Raw genomic sequence first — 23,257 nt, 5'->3', positions numbered from 1 at the left:
TGGATTATTTCTGCGGTGTGGTTTGGACCTAGGTGTAACAACGATTTTTAGGGACCCTTTCACACCGCACAGTTGGCCATCCCTATCCACGGATTCTTTATCCAAAGATTCAAGCATCCATAGCTTGAAAATATTAAAATAAATATTTGTTGTTGTTGTGTTTGAGTCATTTCCAACTTATGGCAACCTTATCATGGGGTTAACATGCATGAGCAAAGCAAACCCACAGAAGCACCATCTGCTTTCTGGTAGACTGAGATAGGAGTTGATTGTGTATCTTATGAGTTGCTATTCTGGTCCCATGAATTCAACAGGAAAACCAATTGCGATGCTGTGTAAACCCTGCTATGCTGTCAGTGTGGTCCTAATCTGAGCTCATCCAATTTGTACTGCATCCAACTTTCCCTTATACCCAGATATACAATATAGTGGCCCCTCCATATCTGCAGATTTTTTTTATCCACGGATTCAACCATACATGGCTTGAAAATATTCAAAAATACATATACATTCCAAAAGCAAACCTTGATTTTGCCATTTTATATAAGGGACACAATTCTACTATGCCACTGTATTTAATGGGACTTGAGCATACATGGATTTTGGTATCCACAGGAGATCTTGGAACCAAACCCCAGTGGATCCCAAGGGTCCACCGTAGATCCTAAATTTTAGACTCCTTTTACCTCCAACATGGAAGGTCACTGTTTTCAAACCAAGACTTTCTGCCTCACCTGAAACGGATGGACTTCACAATGGTGAGAAGAGCTTCCAAAGAAAGCCGGCCATCTTACAGCAAAAATTGTTGGGAGGAACTGTGAGGATATGATAAGAATATGCTACAGCATTTAAAGTGGTGTCAAACTACATTATATCTATACTGCAAGTACACCCTATGAAAGCTTTTGCTATCAACATCTCTTTCTTTCTTTCTTTCTTTCTTTCTTTCTTTCTTTCTTTCTTTCTTTCTTCCTTTTTCTTTCTTTCTTTCTGGCTGCATCCACACTGCAGAAATAATCCAGTTTGACATTGCTTTAGCTGCCATGGCTCAATGCTATGGAATTCTAGGAATTGTAGTTTCTTGTGGCACCAGAGCTCTCTGACAGAAAAGGCTAAATGTCTCACAAAACTACAATTCCCACAATAGGATAGCACTGAGCCATAGCAGTTAAAAGTGGTGTCAAAGTAGATTATTTTTGCAGTACGGATGCAACCTCAGTTAGTCTGAGAGGTGCTACAAGATCCCCTCGCTCTCGCTGTTTTGGCAGCTACTGTTCAATTCCTGATCTCATGAGAGCAACAGGAAATAATGCTCTTCTGTGGTATATACATTCATCAAATGACTCATCTTATACTCACTTCTGCTTTGAAGAGCTCCAGCTGGAAAAGGGGGAAAGAAGCCAAAAAGGCCTGAACTGGGTTATAGATGTTGGAAGGCAAGCTAAAAGGGGCATTGAGCCTACCTTCAAAGTAAGAATTCTGTCCATGCCCTGCCATTAAATTTTCCTTTCATATCCAAATGTGGTTTGAGTGTTGGACTATGACTCCTAGAGACCAGGGTTCAATTCCCGCTCGGCTGTGAAACTCACTGGGTGACCCTGGGCAGGTCACAAATTCTCATCCTCAGAGGAAGGCAATGGCAAATCTGAGCAAATCTTGCCAAGGAAACCCCATGATGGGTTTGCCTTAGGGTCATGTAAACCCACCAGGTGACCTTGGACAAGTCACACTCTCTCAGCCTCTGAGAAAGACAATGGCAACCCCCTTCTGAGCAAATCTTGCCAAGAAAACCCCATAATTTTAGAGTCATCATAAGTTGGAAACGACTTTGAGATACACAACTACAAATCCAAACTTCTAGCACTGCATTAACTTAAAACTCCAGTTGACCACTGAGAACTAAAAGAAGTTGGCAAAATGACCAAGGAAAAGCAAACACAGCAAATAGAAGAGCTTTAGTTGTGAACAGTTTGAAAAGTCTTTGTCTCTCTCTCTCTCTCTTTGCAATGCTAGACATTGTCCCCCATGACCCACAGTGATGTGATAGGGCCACGCGCACACACATGCAATACATGCATCAAAATACACACACATGTGCATCATACATGCATGGATGGCTCTTGTGGTCTCTTTCGAATCTATGATTCTGTGTTTTATGATACCTGTGCACCTACATAAATACGCATGTACAGTTGTCCCTCCACATTTGCAGCTTTGACTTTTGCGGATTTGATTATTTGTGGTTTTGGTTAATATGTTCTCTCCAGGGATCTCTAGGTCTTCCAACACAACTCTGCCAGACGTTGACCATAGAGAATTTAGAAGATCCTTAAGAAAACACTTCTCTAAGCATTTTTAGGTCCTCCAACATGATTCTACGATCAATCTCTGGCAGATGTTGACCACTGGAGGACATGGGAGATTCCTAGAGAGGTGTTATCTCAGCTAAAAAGAATTCATGAGGATCATAGAATCGTAGAGTTGGAAGAGACCACTAGGGCCATCCAGTCCAACCCCCTGCCATGCAGGAAATCCAAATCAAAGCATCCCTGACAGATGGCCATCCAGCCTCTGTTTAAAGACCTCCAAGGAAGGAGACATAGAAATGTGGAGTTCAGCTTCCATAACTCCTGACTGTTGGCCAAGTTGGCTGGGGCTTCTGGGATCTGAAGTGGTTTTTTTATTTGCAATTTTTCCACATTCACGGGGGTCCTTCAGCAAATCTGGAGAGACCATTGTATACAATACCATAGACAAGTGGTGCTCAACCTTTGAGAACTCCTGACTGTTGGCCAAGTTGGCAGGGGCAACTGGGATCTGAAGTCCAAAACAAATGGAGGGTCAAAGATTGGGAACCATTGCCACACACACACACATACGTGTGCACAAACATACAGGGTTGGACTGTGCTAATAATGAGCTCCTGCCCTTTAAAGTATGTAGCAAACAAACCAGCCCAACACTCAGGAAAGAAATCCTGTTACTTTTGCTTCACTGTCTGCACTCTACATGTTATGTAAGCCGCGGGAAAAGGAAAGAATTTAAATAAATTATTTAGACGAACCTGCTGTTCTTTGGTAAAACAGCTTCCAAGCATGCCTGGGTTTTGTGCATGCTCAGAATGGCGCTAGGAAGCTTCTGCAGTGTTCTGATTTCAATGCATGTGCTCTAGTCTAAAACAACTCCTGGCCACATTTTGCAGCAGAGAGGTGAATGGAAAGCATCTCACCTCCAATGAGACCTGCGATGGAGGATGCCAAGGCAGTGAGCGCAAATTCCTGCTCTGTCCAACTGCACAATGAAAGCAAATGTCTGGAATCAGCTTGTCTTGATTCAGCTGTTTTTCTGCCTATGGGAGAAACTACCAGCAGCAGCAAACCTGCTGACCACATTCTGGCTCAGGTTTAAAGAAAAACATACTGGTGGATGTGTGCGCTCATGTGATTGAGAGCTAGTGAGAATTGTATCTTCCATTGTAAATCGGGAGTCATCAAAGGGGCCTTTTTGCTTTGTGCGGTGCTTTTTTTTTGTTGGCATTGATGCTACACAGGGTTCATTTGTAAGCATATGAAAATATATGTGAGTTTACTATTATCACCTCCTCTCCTTAATTTTGCTGACTGGAACGTTGGTCTTCTGGCCCATTTGGCCAGGAATGACATTGTCCTGGTTTGATATTGGTTCTAAATGAGGCTGAATTTGCTCCCTAATGTTTATGTGTTATTTTGCTCTTGCCACCAACTCCCAATCTCTTCACCTACCTAAACCTAAGTTTCCAGACCTCATTATCCAATAAGAATATACTTCTGGCTTGCTACTAACCAATAGTTTTCAAGCCATTTTTAAAAAAATGTATGTGTTATTTTACTCTTTTCATCTCCTTGGTCCAGTTTGCCTCCTGTTTCTTTAAGTTTCCAAACTGTATTCACAGAAAGGTATTTTCCTGGTTTTTCTTGGGGCTGAATTTGCTGCTAAACTTGGCTCATGTGTGTCATTTTGCTCTGATTGCCTCCCCAGGTTTTAGTATTTCTCAGCAAAAGGCAGGTCTGAGACCCCTGAACCCACGAGGACTATTTCCTTGCCCTAGAAGTGGTTGGAAGCAGATTTCTGCTCCTGAAACAGAAGAATTTGAAAAAGGAAATAGTGCATTGAAGTCTTTAAATGTATTATAACGGTCAATTGTGTCTCCCGGAGGCTTTAGGCAAACAATTTGCCATTTCAGAGGGGACAGAATAAGGTGGTCCAGGCAGTCTGGAGGTGCTGTGTAGGCTACAAAAACCATCTTGTTAGCCAGACTTTGCAGTAATTCAACTTTTCTCCAAGCACATTTAATGGAGCGTGCAAATATGCAATCCTTTGACTTGGGGCTGCTGCTGGGTTTGTAGGTTGTGGCACCAGAGCTCTTTGACAGAGAAGGCTAAATAGTTCACAAAACTATTTAGCCTTCCACAGCATTGAGCCATGGAAGTTAGAACAGTGTCAAACAGCATTAATTCTGCAGTATAGATGCAGTCTGACTCTTCTTCAGTTTATTTCCAGGCCAAATACTTGCAATGCTTCAAGTGTCTTACCCCAAATTTAATCCACCACCCCAAACGCATAAGGCAGCATCAAGTTGACTTCTGCAACTGTAATGGCAGAGCTTAAAGGGGAGGCAGAGGGGGCCATGCGACTCTCACGCAACACAAAACTGAGTGTGAGACCACACAGCCCTTCTGAGACAAGACAGGCAGCTCTTCTATTGATCCCAAGCCTGGTACTTAGACTGGTGTCTTTTGGGGTAGATAGCAAGGGTCATCTTCTTGGTCTTACTCTGCTTCAGAGACATATGCATTGACAGCTCACCTGCAAAAAAGCCAGAGGTGAAACAGTTCAATAGCTGGGCCAGCCCTTTCTTAAAGCCTTATCACACTAGACGAATATGGCTCAGAAATGGGATTTTAAAAGTAGGGAAAACCCGCAAACACGGGAGGTTTTCCAGGCACGTTTGCACCAAACAGCAATAATGCGAAAATAAAGCGATCAGAAAGTGGAAGTTTCCAAAAGTGAAAAGGTGTTGCTTTTGTCCATTTTCCGTTCACTTTATTTTTGCATTAGTACCGTTTGGAAGAAACATTGTCTTGCAGTTTTTTGGGTGGCATATAAATAAATCCTATTATTGTTGTTGTTGTGATGATGCCCTTGGTTGGGCCTGAGGAACCAATCTCGCCAGAGAAACTCCATTAACAAAAAAATCCATAGTCAAGTGAGGTCAGTTAGAATTAAAACACTATCAATGAATGAATGCATGAAGTTAAAAAGGTTATATAATAAATATATGCATTTGTACACCCAACATCACGTTCTATATTTGGTGATCTGAATCCTATTGTAAGTCCCAGCTAAAATACATCCATTAGATCAGTGGGATTTACCTGCATGTAGATTGAGGATTCACCAATCAATTTACTCTAGTTCAGTGATGGCAAACCTATGGCATGCCAAAGCCAAAGGGACATGGCACTTTGCAATAAGTAAGTGGGTTTTGGGTTGCAGTTTGGACACTCAGCCTCTAAAAGGTTCACCATCACTACGAAACTAACCAGTACAAGTGAGGCTGTGTATATGTATTTGTGTGTGTATCCACAAACCCGCCATATTTCTCTCACGAACACAGAAGGAGAGAGATGTTGACTTTTTGGCTGCCACAGACTTCCAGTAACTTCAGTATCATGTGGCTATTTGCCTGATTCACTGTACTGAAGCAGCTTGGCCATCTTAAGTCCAGAATGCAAACACTCATGGCTGTTAATAAATCTTTGGACTTCTGCAAGCTCACAAGCATTGTACAGACCATTCCCAAGAAAAGGAACTAGGCAACAGACCAAGACAAGTCCTGACCTTCATCCCAAACAACTCCAAGCACGTGACGTGAGCATCAATTCCAAGCCGGCAAGCTGGATTTCTGGAGGAAGGGCTAGAGTTGTGAGCAAAGCACATGTTTGGCACTGGCCTTCCCCAGCTTGAGGCCCTCCAGATGGCCATGCTGGCAAGGGATAGGCATTGTTGTGGTTCAACACCATCTGTGGGGCACCACATTGTAGGATTTGCATGCCATTTTGCATGACTACAGTTTCCAGGCAGAGCATGGGGATACTACTCTTAAAGTAGAAACACTGAAGATGTCTAAACAGTGGCAGGATAATGCTCTAGGTTGGACACCCCTGACTTCAGTAAGTCATTAATTCTTCTTAAAAGTTAGTCTCCAAGCTTCGGTTCCAAATTCACAGATCAGGAACCCCAATGGAAAATTGTCCAATGGGCAGCTAAAAAAACAATAGCTTGTCACACAGCACAGCATCGGACTATTATTATTATTATTATTATTATTATTATTATTATTATTATTTATTACAGTTTGAGTCTACCTTATCCGGAATTCCAAATACTCCAAAAAAAATTTCATGGATGGCTGAGACAGGGAAACCTTTGTTTTCTGATAGTTCAATGTTCGCAAACTTTGTTCCGTGCACAAAATTATTAAACATATTGTGTAACACTATTGTCAGGCCATGTGTATAAGGTGTGCATGAAACATAGGGCCAAACACACTGCAGAAATAATCCAGTTTGACACCACTTTAACTGCCCTGGCTCAGTTCTAGGGAATCCTGGAAACTGTAGTTTGCTGCGGCACCAGAGCGCTCTAACAGAAGCAGCTAAATGTCTCACAAAACTACAGATCCCAGAATTCCCAGCACTGAGCCAGGGCAGTTAAAGTGGTGTCAAACTGAATTATTTCTGCAGCGTGTTTTGGCCCGTTCATGAATTTTGTGTTTAGACTTGGCTTCCCGCTCCAAGGTATCTATTTTATGCTCTGGTCAAGGTTGTACCTGGAGCTCCTGCCATTGTTGCCTCAGCCAAGTTATACTACTGCTGCACAGGTTGTTCTGAAAGATAAACAAGACAAAAGACTACAAACCCTTTGGCTTTTGAAAAGTATTTTTATAGAAACAAATTACTGAGGCCCATTAATATGTATAAAATACAAGACAGGCAAGAGAGGGATAATGCAAGTCTTCACACACAAAGGCATTCCCTCTTCAGAACATTTGAAACTGATCTTTATACTTGCTCAACTGCGCCATACCCAGGAGTTGGGCTTAATCCAACATTTATGCATCCGGATATAATAATCCTGAAACCAGGCCATCTCGCAATTCTGATGGGGTGTGTGTTAGAATGCTCTGTAGTGGAGTAAAAAGTCTGCTGCTTGTAGAAAAGTGGCAAGTTGGGAGAAGGCACTGAGCCCAACTTTCTGGCATGACTGGTTTCATTTTTAATTCAACATTGTCTTATCATTGATACAGGCATTTCAAGATTTCAGATGAAATCACCTTTCCAAAATATTGCATGGATCCAAAGTGGCTGTGGCATGAGCAGAGTCTTCTTGCTGGTATATTAGGAAGCCACATTGCTCCAAAAGGATCAAGCTTGGGCAAGCCTCTAGACCAGCCTTCTCCAAACTGTTGGGTTGGCCTATAACAGCTATCACCTCCATTTCACTCACTCTCCAGGGATCGTAAGAGTTGATATAGATAAGCTGGGAAACCACCAAAAGATGGTATCATAGGGCCATCTGAAGAACCCCTGCAGACCAGGTTTGGTTCTAAGATTTAAGATTATTCATCCCTGCTATTCAATCTAAATGAACGCTTTGATTTCTGTGCATCCTGGGTGGCTATTTGACAGAGGGCAATCCCAAGAGGGGACTCCAACCCATTTGTTTATTAAGGGGCCATCTGGCTTTCAGTCCCCCTGGAAATCAAAGGACACAAATCCAGATGTATTTATGCCATGCCTCTGGCTTAAAAGAACTGACAAACATCCAGTTTCCAACAAACGTCTTCCCACCAGCCTTCTATGGAAACTCATAACTCGACAGGAACCCCATCAAGGAATCTTGGCCAAATATACCTCTAAGTGCTGAGCCCCAACAGCCATTTTTGAAGACTGTGAGGCCACAAAGAATTGCCCTGTTTTAGAAAATATGGAGGAATCCTGCCAGGTGATCAGCTGGCTGCAATCTGTCTATGCACAGGCTTCTCAGGAATGAACAAGTCAGTGGCTCAGATCCAAACTGTGTTATGTGCACCAGGGTCTCCATTGAAATAAGGGCAAGACCTCAGTTGTGAGTAACCCAAGTCCCACTGGATCTCTTAACAGCACAATATTCCAGGGGCCTATTTAGAAGCTAAGTCCGTTGATCTCAGTGTGATGTATTCCTCAGGTAGTGTGCACAGGGCTGGCACCCAAATAAATAACTTAGTCTAGCTCCAGTCTTTTGTGTTAAAATCTGATGGAACTATTCCCAAGAATATTTCTTGCTATTTGAGGATTTTAATGGCAACCCAACTTGAAAGAATTAGGACACATCAAAGACACTGTAAGCTGCAATCCTATTAATTTGAGAGAAAGCACAACAGAATGCAGAGTAAATGTGCATTAGAGTGTGTTACTGCATGCCTTTAAACAAGGAATGAGGAATAGTTGGTCCTCTGAAGGCTGGGATAGTATCAGATCTCATCAACCGATTAGGTCTTATCTGCACAGACTGTTGTCAAGGATGATGGGAGGTATATCTAACAATATTTGTGGAGGTTCAGTCTTTCTACACCTAAATGACATAGACTGTGGCCAGGGTTGATAGGAATCATAGCCCAACACCACCTGGAGGAACATTCCCACTTATTGGGGAAGCATCTTTTCACACAGTGCATTAATTAACATGGGCTTCATTGGCACAAGCTACAGTGACATCCATGAGCAAAGGAAGATTTTAAATAGGATTGAGACCTAAAATGAGTAAGTGGGAAGCAGGGCAGGATAGGAAATGGCACCTCCACATCCAGAGGTTGTATACCTCTGATTTGCTTGTTGCTGCAATTAGAAAGAGGGAGAAGCCATCCCCACTTAGGCCTGCTGTAGAGTTTGCAGCAACATCTGATGCATAAGAGACCATGGCTCAGTGGCAGAAGACAGGTTTTTCAGGGATCTGAAATGAAGGATCTCAGGTAACTGGGAATGATTTCCTTACACATGAGATTCTGGAGAGCCGTTATTAATCAGGATCAGAATCTGAAAACATTTTCCTTGGGGGATTTCGGGAGCTGTAGCCCAAATACCAATAGCAGCATTTCCAAACTCCAGGGCAGACCATCTTAGGCTGCGTAGAAAAACAACCTTGGTGTTAAGGCAGCTTAATATATCCCTGCCAAAAACAGGCATGCTGGTTGTAGTAATCTTTTGATTCAACGCCTAATGGCAGTGTGTTTGTGTCTTTATTCTGATTTCTAGAAGCCAGCCATAGAAGATCATCTCCTCCCCATTGGACAAGGGCAATTGACCCTTGCTTGCTCTTGCTAACAGCAGCAATAAAATAACACTCTTCCTCCTCCCTTTTACACCCTGAAGTATATTGCTGAAAAGAAGGCAGCCTGGAGAATAATCAGGTGCAGACTGCGTATTTAAGGACTATGAAATCTTGTTTAATTCAGATGATCCAACAAGTTTCCAGGGCCAGAATCCTTTCTCTACGAATGTGGTATCAGGCTCTGGAGTTCCGGTCAGTGATGCCTGGTGGCTTCCATGTCAGTGGGGCAGTGGATCTGCTTCAGATTTAAGTCTGAATTTTAAGCAGGCTATCCAAGCTACTGGGCCTATTTTAGGAAATAAGATTTGAAGCCGTAAGCTTTAGAGTTCAGGCTAAATCCTGAGGAAGGGTCACCACCCCACAGACAAGGAAGTTAACAGCTGCCATTAGTTCTAGCTAAAAGGAAATATAAGTAGATCCCACAAGACTGTGTAGCATCTGCTCACCTTTGAGTTAAAAGACTAGCAAAGAAAATGGATTAGGGATTATGGAGCAGTGAGTGAACAATGCATTCTCCTTAGTGAACAGACCCAGAGTTTGGGAAAGGGTTTTTTCCTGGGCTACAACTCCCAGAATGCCTTACCCAGCTATAGTCCAAAAATAACTTTCCCAAGTTGGAGACAGGTTTCCCTCATGGAAAGGTGGTTCCTCCTCTGTCCAGGGAAAAGAATCCCTCCCTTCTCTGCCACTCACTCTCTGGTGGCAGTGTTTGATCTATCCCCTCAACCAGCTCAGACACAGGAAGCACCATGGAGGGAACTAGCTACAGGCCCGTTCTGTGGGAGAATGCCCACAAAAACAGCCAGCCATCTGAGGTAAAATGGCCCGTCTCCTTAACTGCTGTGGCACTGACGCACCCAAAGTGTGCAACTAAGGAAACTGGCAGGTGGCTACCAGCAAGTCCCACCCCCTCCCTGTCTTGGTCTTTTTCAATCCTCTTTTTGAAGCAACTTGCGTTTCACTTTGGCTGTCATGTATAGAGCTGTGAGGCTGCAGCAAAGTACCACCAGAAGGCACAGGGAAGAAAAGAGCGGGGCCAGGCCGCCATGGAGCTGGGAGTAGATGGGTCGCCTCATCTCGTAATCCAGAAGCACGGCCTCCACCTGAGTGAGTGTGCAAAGGATGAGGAAGACATGAAAGACTTGGTGCCCCTGGCCAACAAAGTGGCATTTCCCTGGAAACCATTTTTCAGGGTATGGGTAGGCAAAAAAGAAGGCCCCGATCAGGAAAAAAAGAACGTGGCACTTGTGATACAAAAGAGCCAAGTCTGTGACTCCAGAAGAGGAGGAGGTATAAATGCGGTGAAGTACTGGACTAATGTCCAAAGCGTAGGCCACAGCCGACGGCATCTCCTGGCACAGCCTGCCCAGCAGGGATGAGAGGTGTGGGCACCGGTATTTGGCATAGCAGGAGCCAGCACAGGAGAGCCATGCCAGCAGAACAGCTCCTGGGATGTAAAAGCTGGCAATCCGTGCATGCCACTCAGGCTCAATGGCATAATAGTAGTGCACCAAGGCACTGCTGTACTGGTAGGTGGCTACTCCCACATAGTCCAAGAAGAAAAAAGCACAGTGCCAGAATTCCGACTTGGCCTGCAAGAGGTGTGCCAAACTGCTGAAGGTTGAGTAGATGATGGAAGAGGCTGCAATGACAAAGAGGGGCTGTGTGTGAGGGTCTCCCAAGAAATCCACGGCCTGAGAGAGCTGCCAGAACCTCACTGCCAAGACGAGGGCAGCCACCAGGTGGGTCCAGACGTTGACTGCTTCATTGTGCCGCTGGAAAAGTGACAGGAAGTAATACTTCCAGGTCCGGTGGAGGGGTCGGTAGCCAGCGTGGATGTAGGGCTTTTGGAAAACCCGGGGTACATCCGATGCCCCCACGGTGCAAGAAGAAGGGGGAAGCGCCTCTTCCAGGAGCCGAGGGACCCTCCTTAAGTGCTGGATGTTCAGGAAAAGGTGGCCAAGCTTTTCTGACACAATCGTTGCCATGACAGGAAGGCTGCACCGGACAATCACAGAAAACCCTTTTGAAAAGAGAAGAGGATGTTCAGTCCGAGTTGATTTTTTATTTAAACTGTAAAATGACACATCTAACTGTGTTTGCGGCTGAAAGAGCAACCTAGGGTGAGCAGAAAGAAGCGACTCTCAAGAGAAATGTATGTGACAAGTTAAAGAGGAGATGCTCAGCAGTGTAACTTGGGCTCCAATCCATTGCATACTTACCTAGGGGCACGTTGTACTGAATACAGCAGGACTTACTTCCAAGTAAATAGGAGTACACTGTAAATACGGCATCTCCCCTGGACACAACCCAAATAGGAGTGTAAAATGACTGCAAAACTCATGTATATTCAGTTATTTAAACAATGTGAAAGCAATTGTTTAATTGCTTTCACTTCTGCTTGGAATAAAGAGACAGATTTCAAGGCAACAGGGCAGGAAAAGCCTGAAATTAATTTCCTAGGAGGCTTGGTGAGGGCAGCAAGGCCAGGCAGGAGAGATGAGAGTCTGGCCAGTTGCTCCAGACTGGCAGCACCTTTCTGTATAACAACATTTGTGTCAACTTGTTACACAATGACAGGAATACCATCTAAGCAGCTTACAATTTCAACAATTGGACTCTTAAAGTGTGCTACCAGAGCCACATACACACTTGTATCAATCTAGAATTTGAACTTTGCTGAGGCATAGAAATTACACTTTATAATTCATACAGCAATCAGTTCATTTATCTAACCTCTCTAGGAATCTCTAGTTCCTCCAGTGCAACTGTATGGTCAATATCAGTTGGAAGCTGACCACAGAATCACACTGAAGGACCAACAAATGCCTAGAGATGTGTTTTCTCTAGGAATATCTAGGTCCAGCAGAGTAGCACTGGAGGACTTGGAGAGAATGTATTAATCAAATCCACAAATAATCAAATCCATAAAAGTAAAAGCTACAAATGTGGAGGGCTGACTGTATATCAACTCGCACACTAGATCTAGAGTTGGGGCCTGGTTTTAGTTTAGAGAGGTTTATCAGTCATGGTAACAGTTCCACGACAGTGAACTGACAGAACAGAACAGTCTTGATTTCCAGCTCCATGAACAACAGGCAACCCAACCTCTTTCTTCCTGGAAATTCTTTCCTTTGCTTCACAATCTCAAAGGCGTCTTTTCATCCGCTGCCAGAGGCAGCTAACACAGAGTTAGAACGGGGTGCCTAAGGCCATAAGCACAAAACTGTCTTACAGTTGAGATAATAAAAAACAAACAAACATGATTTCGCAATGCATGGAGAGGGAAGAAATGTAGGCTCGGAAAACCTACATTACTCCTTTGGACTACAGCTCTCAAAATGCCTTCAGTCACAGCATGGTGAATGGCTACTTGGGTGGGTTCTGTGGGAGTTGTACTCTAAAAAGTAACTTTTTCAAGTTGTCAGAGAAATGTCCTAGGAAGCTCAAACTGCTTTAGGCCAAGATAGATCTCCAGTCCACAAGGGCCAGCAGCTTGCTCCAAGGTATTTTGCTGCCTGAGGCTAAGAACAAGAAAATGGTTTCCTGCTCCCAAACATGACTGGCAGCTAGAAGCAGCAGGCCAGTTTAAAGCATTACTAGTAAGCTCACTGGTTGGGAAATAAGGGCAGCTGTAGTTTAAAAAAAAGAGAACCTTTTCAAGCTGTAGTATAAACTATTCTACTTCAGATAGTGGAATTTATCACTTTTGAATGCTCCTCATGTGTTTTTTCAAATCACATAACAGCAGTGGTTCCAGGCACACAGAAATTTAGTGCCTGATGTAGAAGGAATCAGTTGCTGTTCCACCCACACCCCATTCTTTATTATTAAAGTTGGTTTTTAAAACTAAGGAATTTCCAGCACTTACAACTTACTGTGTATGTTCTTGAAAGAATGGAAAAATCCAATACAAACAACAGGTAATGGAAACATAAATAAGGAGGTTGGTTGCTTCTTTTACAGACTACAGGAATTTTCCAACCAAAAAGAATTTGTTGCACAATGGGTGAGGCCATAGCGCTCATTCATGTTCATCCTAACAAATTCTTCCATCGCTGAAAGAGGTTGCTTCCTAGTGCTGAAATGATTGTTGTAATTATTGACAAAGAGAATGTGATTTCTGTCAAACCAGGTTTGTTGCAGTCTTGTTGGGCCCGAACAGACAGGCCAAAATAAAGCTGCTTCGAATCACTTTGGAGGTATGCTGTTTAAATGACACACACATCTTAAGAGGCCAGAAGCTGCGCCAATGCTATGCTGCAGTCCTTAGGAGTGGAGCCTGGCTTTGGCGTAGCTTCTGACCTCTTAGAATGCATGCATCATTTAAACAGCATACCTCCAAAGTGACCGGAAGCAGCTTTATTTTGGCCTGTCTGTTCGGGCCCTTTGTTTCCAAGTGTGTCTCATTTGTTACATGCATGTTCCAGCCAATGCAACATCATACATGAATCAATAAAAAAAGAGCACTGTGGCCACTTCAGGTCAAGTTGCTACCAGTAGGTATACAGTCAAATACTGGTGGAGGGGAGATTTTGTGCAATCTGTGAGGATGGATACTTAATAAAACTAGTTCAGTACTTAATGTGACATTCTGGTTTGTGACTGGATGGCCATCTGTTGGGGATGCTTCGATTAAGAGTTCCTGCATGGCAGGGGGTTGGACTGGATGGCCCTTGTCTTTCAACTCTATGATTCTATGAGACACAGCACTTGGAAAAGGGTAGGTTTTTACTTTGTTGTTGTTGTGCGCCTTCAAGTCATTTCCAACTTATGGTGACCCAAAGGCAAACCTATCACAGGGTTTTCTCAGGCTGAGAGTGTGTGACTTGCCCAAAGTCACCCAGTAGGTTTCTATAGTCTATAGTCAAGCAGGCATTTGAAACCTGGTCTCCAGAGTCATAGCTCAAACCACTACACAATGCTGGCTCTTTTGACTACGGCACACCAAAAATGGCCATGTTCGATGGGGGACTCTGGCAGCTTATAGTGCAAAAAGTAATTTTTTTAGGCTTCTATTCCTTTTCCAGCATTTGCAAGCTTGTCCTCTCATGATGTGGACCATCTGGATGGAAATGAGATGTCAACCATGCATCAGTTGTAAAGAACTTTTGACAAATGTTCTCCAAAAAACTGATTTGATCCATCCCTTTTGTCAGAGTCCAGTTCAAAACCTCCCCTATGATTTTATAATCTGAGTCTTCTTTCTAAGCTACCATTCCCTTGATAAATGGTGTCACAGCAGCTCCTGAGAGATGTGCATATATCCATGATAGACTTCTCTGTGGAGTCTGAGTTTTCAGAAGGGATAAGATCTCCAGTGGTTTTATTACTGGGGCTGAAACTAAGCAGAATTTGATAGATCTCGAACCATGTGGCTTGCATGTTTTGCAGTATATATGTTATCTGGGCTCCTAACAGTACTCTGTCATTGGCACAGAAATCTCATAATCCATACAATACAACCTTGTCTTTTCCTACTTTTGGAAATGGGTGAGCTTATCTGGGCAAAACATTAGACAGATCAATATTAGTACAGTATTGCATAGGAGGGAGGGTATTATTTAATGGATGGAGGTCTTTCCCCCCCTGCTTTATTTTCACAACTCTGTGAAGCAGATCAAACCAAAAGGGAGTAATTGGACCAGGGTCATCCAAAAAAACTTCAAGTCCAGTCAAATACTTATTTGCTATACCACAGTGGCTTTCATGTCGGTAGTGAGATCTGTTTCAATTGAGCTCCTCCACACTACAGTGGTTGGAATGGACATTATCTAGAAGTATGAATGTGTGTATACACAGATATATATATATATAAATTATTCTATATATATTACACATATTTTGAATACATTATTCTATTTATATCGTTTGCATCCACTAGCAGTGTATACAATGAGCCCTTGTATCTGCTGGGGTTTGGTTCCAGGACCCTCTGTGGGTAAAAAAAATCCATAGATGCTTAAGTCCCCTTAAATACAATGGCACAGTAAAATGGTGTCCCTTATAATGGCAAAATCAATGCTTGCTTTTGGGGATTTGTATATATTTTTAATATTTTCAAGCCGTGGATGGTTGAATCCATCGATAAAGAATCCGTGGATACAGAGGGATGACTGTATTTACAATCCTTCTTATTTTTGGCACCATTAATGCTATTTCTATTTTGCTATTCCTCACAAATACCTGCCTTTTTTGTTGTTTCAACCTACAGTGTTGCTTTAAGAAAGGAACATTTCTTGGAGAGTTTTCAAAGAGCCTTTAGGTCTAGGAGAAAAAAGGAAGTGCTCCACCCTAGTGAATTTCTGTCAACTCCATGGTTTCTCAGCCTCTTTACTGAAGAGGGAGGTTAATTGACTCAACAAGAATGTACTGCAATATTTCCAGAGATTTGGCATACCTAGTTCTCTCCGCTGGTATTTCTCCGTAAGCAAAGCTGCTCTTTAGGACAAATGTGTGGACAAATTTGTTGGCTATTATTTGCCAGTTTACCAAGCGCTAGGGAGGAAGCTTTGTTGGCAGCTTTGGAAGAGGAAGCAAACATTGAGCAATTGCTAACATTTTAACTGCTGTGATGCATCCAAGCCTGGGCAAAATACCTGTGCATAAGCATGTTAGATCTTGTTTGACCTGGCTAACAGCTATGTTTTGATTCAGTTAATTAAATCTTCCTAGAATCTTTGGAAAGTTTGAACTCCTAGGATCCCCCAAATGGGTTGGGGTTCTGGAAGATAAACAGGCTGAGTATCCCTTATCCAAAATGCTTGGGACCAGAAATATTTTGGATTTTGGAACCATTGCATATATATAATGAGACATCTTGGAGACAAGACCCAAATCTAAACTTAAAGTTGATATATGTTTCATCTACACCTTATATAAATAACATGAAGATAATTTTATGCAGTATTTTTAATCATTTTGTGCATGAAACAAAGTTTATGTATGCTGAAAGGAAAGGCGTCACTATCTCAGCCACCCATGAACAAAGTTTGGGATTTCAAGACATTTTGAATTTTCAGATAAGGGATATTCACTCTCTAGTCCAAAAAGGCAACTCTGTTAAACCCTGAATTGCTTGGAGATGCATACTCCTATGTACCTGACTGCGTTCAGCCAGAGTTGGGAAATCGAAAGGGAGTTTTCAATGCTTGCTGATCTTCATGGAGCTTAATATTGAAACAGAGGGTTTCTAATTTGGTAAGATTGTCTTGCAGATCAGCAACACAGCCAAAGACATTTCTGCATTCAGCTGACACCCACAGTTTAGACAGGTCCACATTGTAGCAAACAGACTGACAATAATAATGGGCACACCTTTTTTGAACCTCTGCCATAGAGATTAACTGTTACAGCCACATAACAACAGTTTTCTGAAGCCTTTAAGACTAACCAACTTATTTCAGGATAAACTTTGATGTATTACAAATCCCTTCCCTTAGGTAGTGAGTTATAATCTACAAAAATGCATGCTAAAATAAACTGGTTAGTCTCAAAGGTGCCTCAAGACTATTATTTTGCTGCAAGAGAATGTTAACGCAACTGCCCCTTTGAAATGCTGGTTTAACTACATTTAACATTTGAGAGAGTGGCTTAATGACAGGTTCCTCCATGTCTGTTTTCTGCAAGACTTTATCCCAATAACATTATTCCAGCCCATCAAAAATCCTGAAGGCACTCAATGCTAAGATCACAAGGGACAGCTGTGGGTGACATGAAGCAGTCAGGCAATACGGTCAATTATAAGACATGAAGCCTGCTTGGTTTTCTTTTATGTAGACGTGACTGAATAGTTTAATCTGGTTCAGGATCAACGGAAGCAGCATTATTTCTAGCAGGCCTCTGACTATCTTGCTGATCTTTACAGGAACTCTGTAAAAGAGTTATTTTTAAAAAAAGAATACAACATCACCTTGTCCCTATACTCTGGAGCAGTGGGGACCAATTCTAACCAGAGGAGGAAAGAGTCAACAGGAGTGCAGTTTCCTTTTTGCAAATATTCTAGGTCTGTTTATGTTATTTTAGGTCAGGGCCAGCAATCTGTGGCCCTCCAGGTGTTGCTGGACTGCAATTCCCAACATAGTCAATGGTGAAGGATGATGGGAGCTCAAGCCCAACAACACCAGGGGCCACATATTGCTCAACCCTGCACTGTATACATGATGAAAAAGGTTAGCGCCTTTTTCACTATGGCCTGTTACAGACAGGCCAAAATAAAGCTGCTTCGAGTCACTTTGGAGGTATGGTATTTCAATGATGCATGCGTCTTAAGAGTCCAAAAGCCGCACCAAAGCCACGCTCCAGCCCTAAGGACTGGAGTGCAGCTTTGGTGCAGCTTCCAGACTCTTAGGACTCATGTATCATTGAAATATCATATCTCCAAAGTGACTCGAAGCAGCTTTATTTTGGCCTGTCTGTAACAGGCCTATACTGTATTACTTTATGTACTGCCTCTCTTCAGCACTGCCTGTTTTCTTCAGACAGTGTGTACACAAAGTTTCTCTCCATTAAAATTCTTAAGGTAGGTTTGACAGAGAGATACTGAGTGGTCTACAAGAAACTGGAGTAGTTCAGCAGGAGTGTAGTGCCTGCTTGCTTACTGCTGTGTATATATTAGTTAGTGCAGTACATTTAAATCTTGCCTTTCCCCCACTGAGGTCCAAAACATACTGCAAAAATAATCCAGTTTGAGACTGCTTAAACTGCCCTGGCTCAAGGCTATGGAATCCTGGGAAATGTAGCTTTGTGAGACGTTGAGCTTTCTCTGTCAGAGAGCTCTGGTGCCACAATAAACTACAATTCCCAGGATTCCCTAGCACTGAGCCAGGGCAATTAAAGCAGTCTCAAGATGGATTATTTCTGCAGTGTGTTTTGGACCTGAATCCTCACACCAGCCCTAAGAGGTAGGTTAAACTGAAAGAGAGTGACAGACACCAGGTCTGTTTTGTGCCTCACTGGCTCTCCCAAGACCCTACCTCTCTGTTGCTCTGGCTAGTTTTCTTGTAGAAAGCACTGGGTTAAGCAGGCCTTCGTCTTATTTCCAGCAAAGCATTCTTACGACTCTCAACAAAGCGCGCATTCAGGCTCACTTAAAATTTAAAAATTAAAAAGCATAGATAATTAGGTATCAAAGCAAACCAGAGCAGGTGCTTTATACATTTTGTGCAGCACAACGGATATGGAGATAAGAAAACACACTGAAAAGCAGAGCACACAAGACTGAACCAAGCCGGCCCCAAAATGCATGCAAGACAGGATGATTTTTAACAAGCAAGCCCCATCTTTCCACTTAGGGAGGGATATCTTTTCACATTACCTCAAAAGCTGCCTACATCATCACGATTTGGGTAAAATGCATATTTATTTGCAATATCGGTTGGATTAATCACCAGGAAGGCAAAGAACCAGTTGAGTCCAATTTCGCTCTCTTTGCTTGAGCTGAGCCCAGACCCCTGCTTCAGAGCAGTACCAATCCAGAACAACAACACCCCCTCCCCAGCGTTACATAATGAAAGGTGGGGCTTGGATTGTCTTCAGGAGCCGCACAAGCCGACTCTTAAAGAATCCAAGTGTGAACTTGCTATTCCTTCACCCTCTTTTATTAAGAGATTTACAGAGACACCTTTTCCCCCCTCCCTCTCCAAAATTAAACATGCCTGGGAGGCTGAACATCCCACTCAGATCCTGCAAGCCTTGGCACATTATCTGGGTCTCTCCATGGAAACATGCTTAGTTCTACATGTTCCCCTTCATGCTTCCCCAAACTGTAAAACACTCTTTTTCAGCGGCACAGACGGATCTCACACCTTCAGGTCAGCCAAAGCCATTTTGTTTCTTCAGGGACAAGCATCAGAAATAAAAAGCTTCAATGCTTTCCCTCTCCCTACCCAAACAGCACTAATCCTGAACAAAAGCATAGAGGTGGTCAGCAAAATTATATCTCCTCCAAATCTACACCTCTCTCATCATTCCTGGAAATTTTCCTTACAAACTACATGTTGAAAGTTTGAACCATTGTTTTCCATAGACTTAACTCTCAAGGTGCGCCTACACTGTAGCAATAATGCAGTTCAACACTGCTTCAAGTGCCGTTTGTTGTTAGCCGTCTTAAGTCCGAAGCACCTGCAGAAATAATCTAAGAGACCGCTTTAACTGCCTTGGCTCAATGCTAAGGGATTTTGGGGACTGCGGTTTTGTGAGACATTTAGCCTTCTCTGTCAGAGAGCCCTGGTGCCACAATAAACTACAATTCCCAGGATTCCCAAGCACTGAGCCAGGGTAGGTAAAGCGGTCTCAAACTGGATTATTTCTGCAGTGTGTTCTGAACCTTAAGAGCTTGTTAGATGGCTATGGCTGCCTTCGACTCATGGCAAACCTGTGGATGAGCCATCTCCGAGTCTTGCTATCCTCAACCTCTCTGTTCAGGTCCTGCAAAATTCAGGCCCGTCTCCTCCCCGACTGAGTCCATCCATCTGGCATGTGGCCTTCTTTTCTTTCTATTTCCTCCTCCTTTTCCTAGCATTATTGTTTTTTCCAGTGATTCATGCCTTCTCATGAAGTGCCCAAAGTACGGCAGCCTGAGTTTCATCATCTTGGTTTCCAAGATTTCCAGCTTGATCTGTTCTAGGACCCACTTGTTTGTCTTTCTGGCCGTCCACGGTATCCTCCACACTCTTCTCCAGCATCGCATCTCAAACGGATCAGTTTTCTTCTTACCCACTTTCTTTGCCATCCACTCTCACATCTGTAGCTGCTGATGGGGAATAAAATGGCTTGGGCAATTCTGCCTTCAGTGCTGAGTTATGTATCTTTACTCTTTAGGAACTTGGATAGTGGGCCCTTATAGAATCGTAGAGTTGCAAGGGCCACCCAGTCCAACCCCATTCTGCCATGCAGGAACTCTCAATCAAAGCATCCTCGACAGATGGCCATCCAGCCTCCGTTTGAAGACCTCCAAGGAGGGAGACTCCACTACACTCCAAGGAAGTGTGTTCCTCTGTCGAACAGTCCTTACTCTCAGGAAGTTCCTCCTAATGTTGAGCTGGAATCTCTTTTCCTGCAGCTTGGATCCATTGCTCCTGGTCCTGTTCTCTGGAGCAGCAGAAAACAAGCTTGCTCCCTCCTCAATATGACATCCCTTCAAGTACTTAAACAGGGCTATCATATCACCTCTTAACCTTCTCTTCTCCAGGCTAAACATCCCCAGCTCCCTGAGTCGTTCCTCATAGGGCAAGGTTTCCAGACCTTTCACCATTTTAGTCTCCCTCCTCTGGACACGCTCCAGTTTCTCAATGTCCTTTTTGAATTGTGGTGCCCAGAACTGGATACAATATTCCAGGTGGGGCCTGACCAAAGCAGAATACAGTGGCACTATTACTTCTCTTGATCAGACACTATACTTCTGTTGATGCAGCCTAGAATCGCATTGGCCTTTTTAGCTGCCGCATCACACTTTTGAGAGTCGACAGAACAGAAGGGGAGAAGACAGGAGAAGTGGAAAGGAAAGGAAAGGAAAAACAGTGGAGACAGTATTGCAGGTAAGGTCTGACCAAAGCAGCATAGAGAGGCACTATGACTTCCCTGGATCTAGACGCTATACTTCTGTTCCCTCATGGATAACAAAATCTGTGGGTGCTCAAGTCCCATTAAATGCAATGGCAGAGTTAAGATGGAGTCCCTTGTATAAAATGGGGGAATCAAGGTTTGCTCTTTGGAATGTATACTTTTTAGGACTACATTTCAAGCAGTGAATCGTAGATAAAACACAAAAGCCTTGCCAGAGAAACCTCCATCAGAGGGTTGCCATAAGTCCTCCTTCCCACCCAGGGCATGTCCTACATTTCTGCCTTCCGTCCGGGAAGGATCCCAAAACGTCCTTCCGATGAGTGTTTCTAGCTTCTAGGTCACCTGTCCTCCATTTTTTCTTTTCCCCTGAAACGTCCTCCATGTAAAGAGCAACCACTAAGAAGCCTGGCTTTTACTACGAGGCTGACCAATCCACACTGGAGAGATAACCCGGTTTGGTACCGCTTTAACCCTGTTGTCTGGCTCAAGGCTATGGAATTCTGGGAGTTGGAGCATGTTGTTGGGGCCTTCCTTCTTTAAGCTCCTCTCCGCGCCCACAACAAACTCCAACTCCCAGAATTCCATAGCCTTGTGCCAGACAACAGAGTTAAAGCGGTACCAAACCGGGTTAACTCGACGGTGTAGACGCCCCCGTCCCCATAATAAGCGCCCCTGTGGACCAACCTCGGCTGCGTCGTCGTCGTCGTTGCTGTCTGCTTCTCCTTCCTCCTGAGGATGCTGAGGCGAAGGGACCGCCTGGCCGAGGCAGGGCAAGGCCGCCCCTCTGCGGCAACAAGAGCCGCCTCGCCTTCCCGCCTTCTTCTTCTTCTTCTTCGCTCACTAACGAACGAAGCGTCCAAGAAGCCAACCGCCGCCCCCTGCAGGCCGAGGCAGGGAATGCACGGCGCCTGCGCGGGTGGGCGGGGCTTCCCGGGGAGTGGGCGGGGCTTCCTGACTCATTGTGAGGCTGGATTAAGAGCATTCAGTAGAATGAGAGCAAGCCTTTCTGTGGGAGGGGCTTCCAGGGAGTAGGAGGGGCTTCACGGGAGTGGGCGTGGCCTCCGTGTCCTCATGAGCTCATTGTGGGACTGGATTTAGAGCGTTCAGTACAATGAGCCAGCATGACCACTGCCTTTCTGTGGGAGGGGCTTCCCAGGGGTGGGCGGGGCTTCCAAGTCCTCCTGGGCTCATTGTGAATGAGAGCCAGCATGGCCACTGCTTTTCAATGGGAGGGGCTTCCCTGGAGTGGGCGGAGCTCCCAAGTCCTCCTGGGGGCTCATTGTGGGGCTGGATTAAGAGCATTCATCTAAATGAGAGCCAACATAGCCACTGCCTTTCTGTGGGCGGGGCTTCCTGGGAGTGGGCGGGGCTTTCAAGTCTTCTGGGCTCATGGTGGGCTGCATTGAGCATTCAGCAAAACAAGAGGCAGCATGGCCACTGCCTGAGGGCGGGGCTTCAAGCCCTCCTGGGGCTCATTGTGGGTCTGCATTCAGTGCCTTCAACTCTGTTATTTCTACTGTTTATACATTTGTTATTTGAGAAACCTTAATAATAATGAGAGCCAGAATGGCCCACTGCCTTTCTCTTGGCGCATGGGAATCCGCAATAGATTACACAGCCAGCCCTCCTTATCCACAGATTCTTTTATCCACAGATTCAAGGATCCATATCCTGGAAATGATCCCAAAAAGTTCCAATTGAAAGATCATCAGCTTGAAAGATAAGAAAACATAGAAGAGTATTACCAATATGCATGTTTAATGATAATAAGTTTAGTTGGTTTGTCTCTTGGAGATTTGTATGCATGTTATTATTTTTATGAATTTATGCCTGTTTTAATGTTTAATAATTATTTTTAAAAAAGTCTAAATTCCACATAGCAAACCTTGATTTTCCATTTTGTATAAGGGACCCCATTTTACTGTGCCATTGTACTTCATGGGACTCGAATGTCCACGGATTTTGGGATCCACAGGGGATCTTGCAACTAAACTCGTCCCTCTACATTTGCAGCTTTGGTTCTTCACGGATCCTATTGATATGTTCTCTCCAGGAATAGCAAGATCCAAATGTCGCACTGAAGTACAGTGGGCCCTTGTTATCCGCTGGGTCCAAGATCCCCCGCGCATAACAAAATCCTTGCATGCTCAAGTCCCATTAAATATAACGACATAGCAAAATGGAAAATCAAGATTTGATATTTGAAACTTATACTTATCCGTGTATAAAAAACCCATGTATAAGAAGGGCTGGCTGTACCTATAGATTCCTAGAGGCATTT

General features: G+C 43.8%; 2 protein-coding genes across 4 annotated transcripts in view; both read right to left on the bottom strand.

Annotated features, from left to right (window-relative positions):
- AUNIP (aurora kinase A and ninein interacting protein) overlaps positions 1-21,752 on the bottom strand; it is a 42,338-nt gene extending 20,586 nt beyond the window's left edge. Inside the window, exon 1 of one of the 2 annotated variants that reach the window (XM_089479210.1) lies at positions 21,661-21,752. The gene's annotated coding sequence lies outside the window, so the exon portion shown is untranslated. Of the gene's footprint in view, positions 1-734; positions 756-21,660 lie in introns of those variants that run through there. The other variant, XM_089479211.1, reaches the window with a different exon arrangement.
- On the bottom strand, positions 6,963-21,740 carry PAQR7 (progestin and adipoQ receptor family member 7). Of its 2 annotated transcripts, none has more exons than XM_089479214.1 (2): positions 21,661-21,740; positions 6,963-11,434 (listed from the first exon to the last, which is right to left on the bottom strand). In XM_089479214.1, the coding sequence occupies exon 2, from the start codon at positions 11,397-11,399 to the stop codon at positions 10,341-10,343; it is 1,059 nt and encodes a 352-aa protein (XP_089335340.1). In that variant the 5' UTR covers positions 11,400-11,434; positions 21,661-21,740; the 3' UTR covers positions 6,963-10,340. The 2 variants fall into 2 exon arrangements, with proteins under 2 accessions (XP_089335340.1, XP_089335339.1); XM_089479213.1 differs by lacking the exon at positions 21,661-21,740 and adding an exon at positions 18,728-18,897.
- Positions 21,753-23,257: the final 1,505 nt, after the last annotated feature.

This window comes from Sceloporus occidentalis, unplaced genomic scaffold (genome assembly GCF_023333645.1).
Source record: "Sceloporus occidentalis isolate IW3139 unplaced genomic scaffold, rSceOcc1.0.p SCAF_13, whole genome shotgun sequence".
NCBI lineage: Eukaryota > Metazoa > Chordata > Lepidosauria > Squamata > Phrynosomatidae > Sceloporus > Sceloporus occidentalis.
The sequence above is the reverse complement of the archived record's forward strand: the minus strand, read 5'-3'. Positions and strand labels throughout refer to the sequence as shown.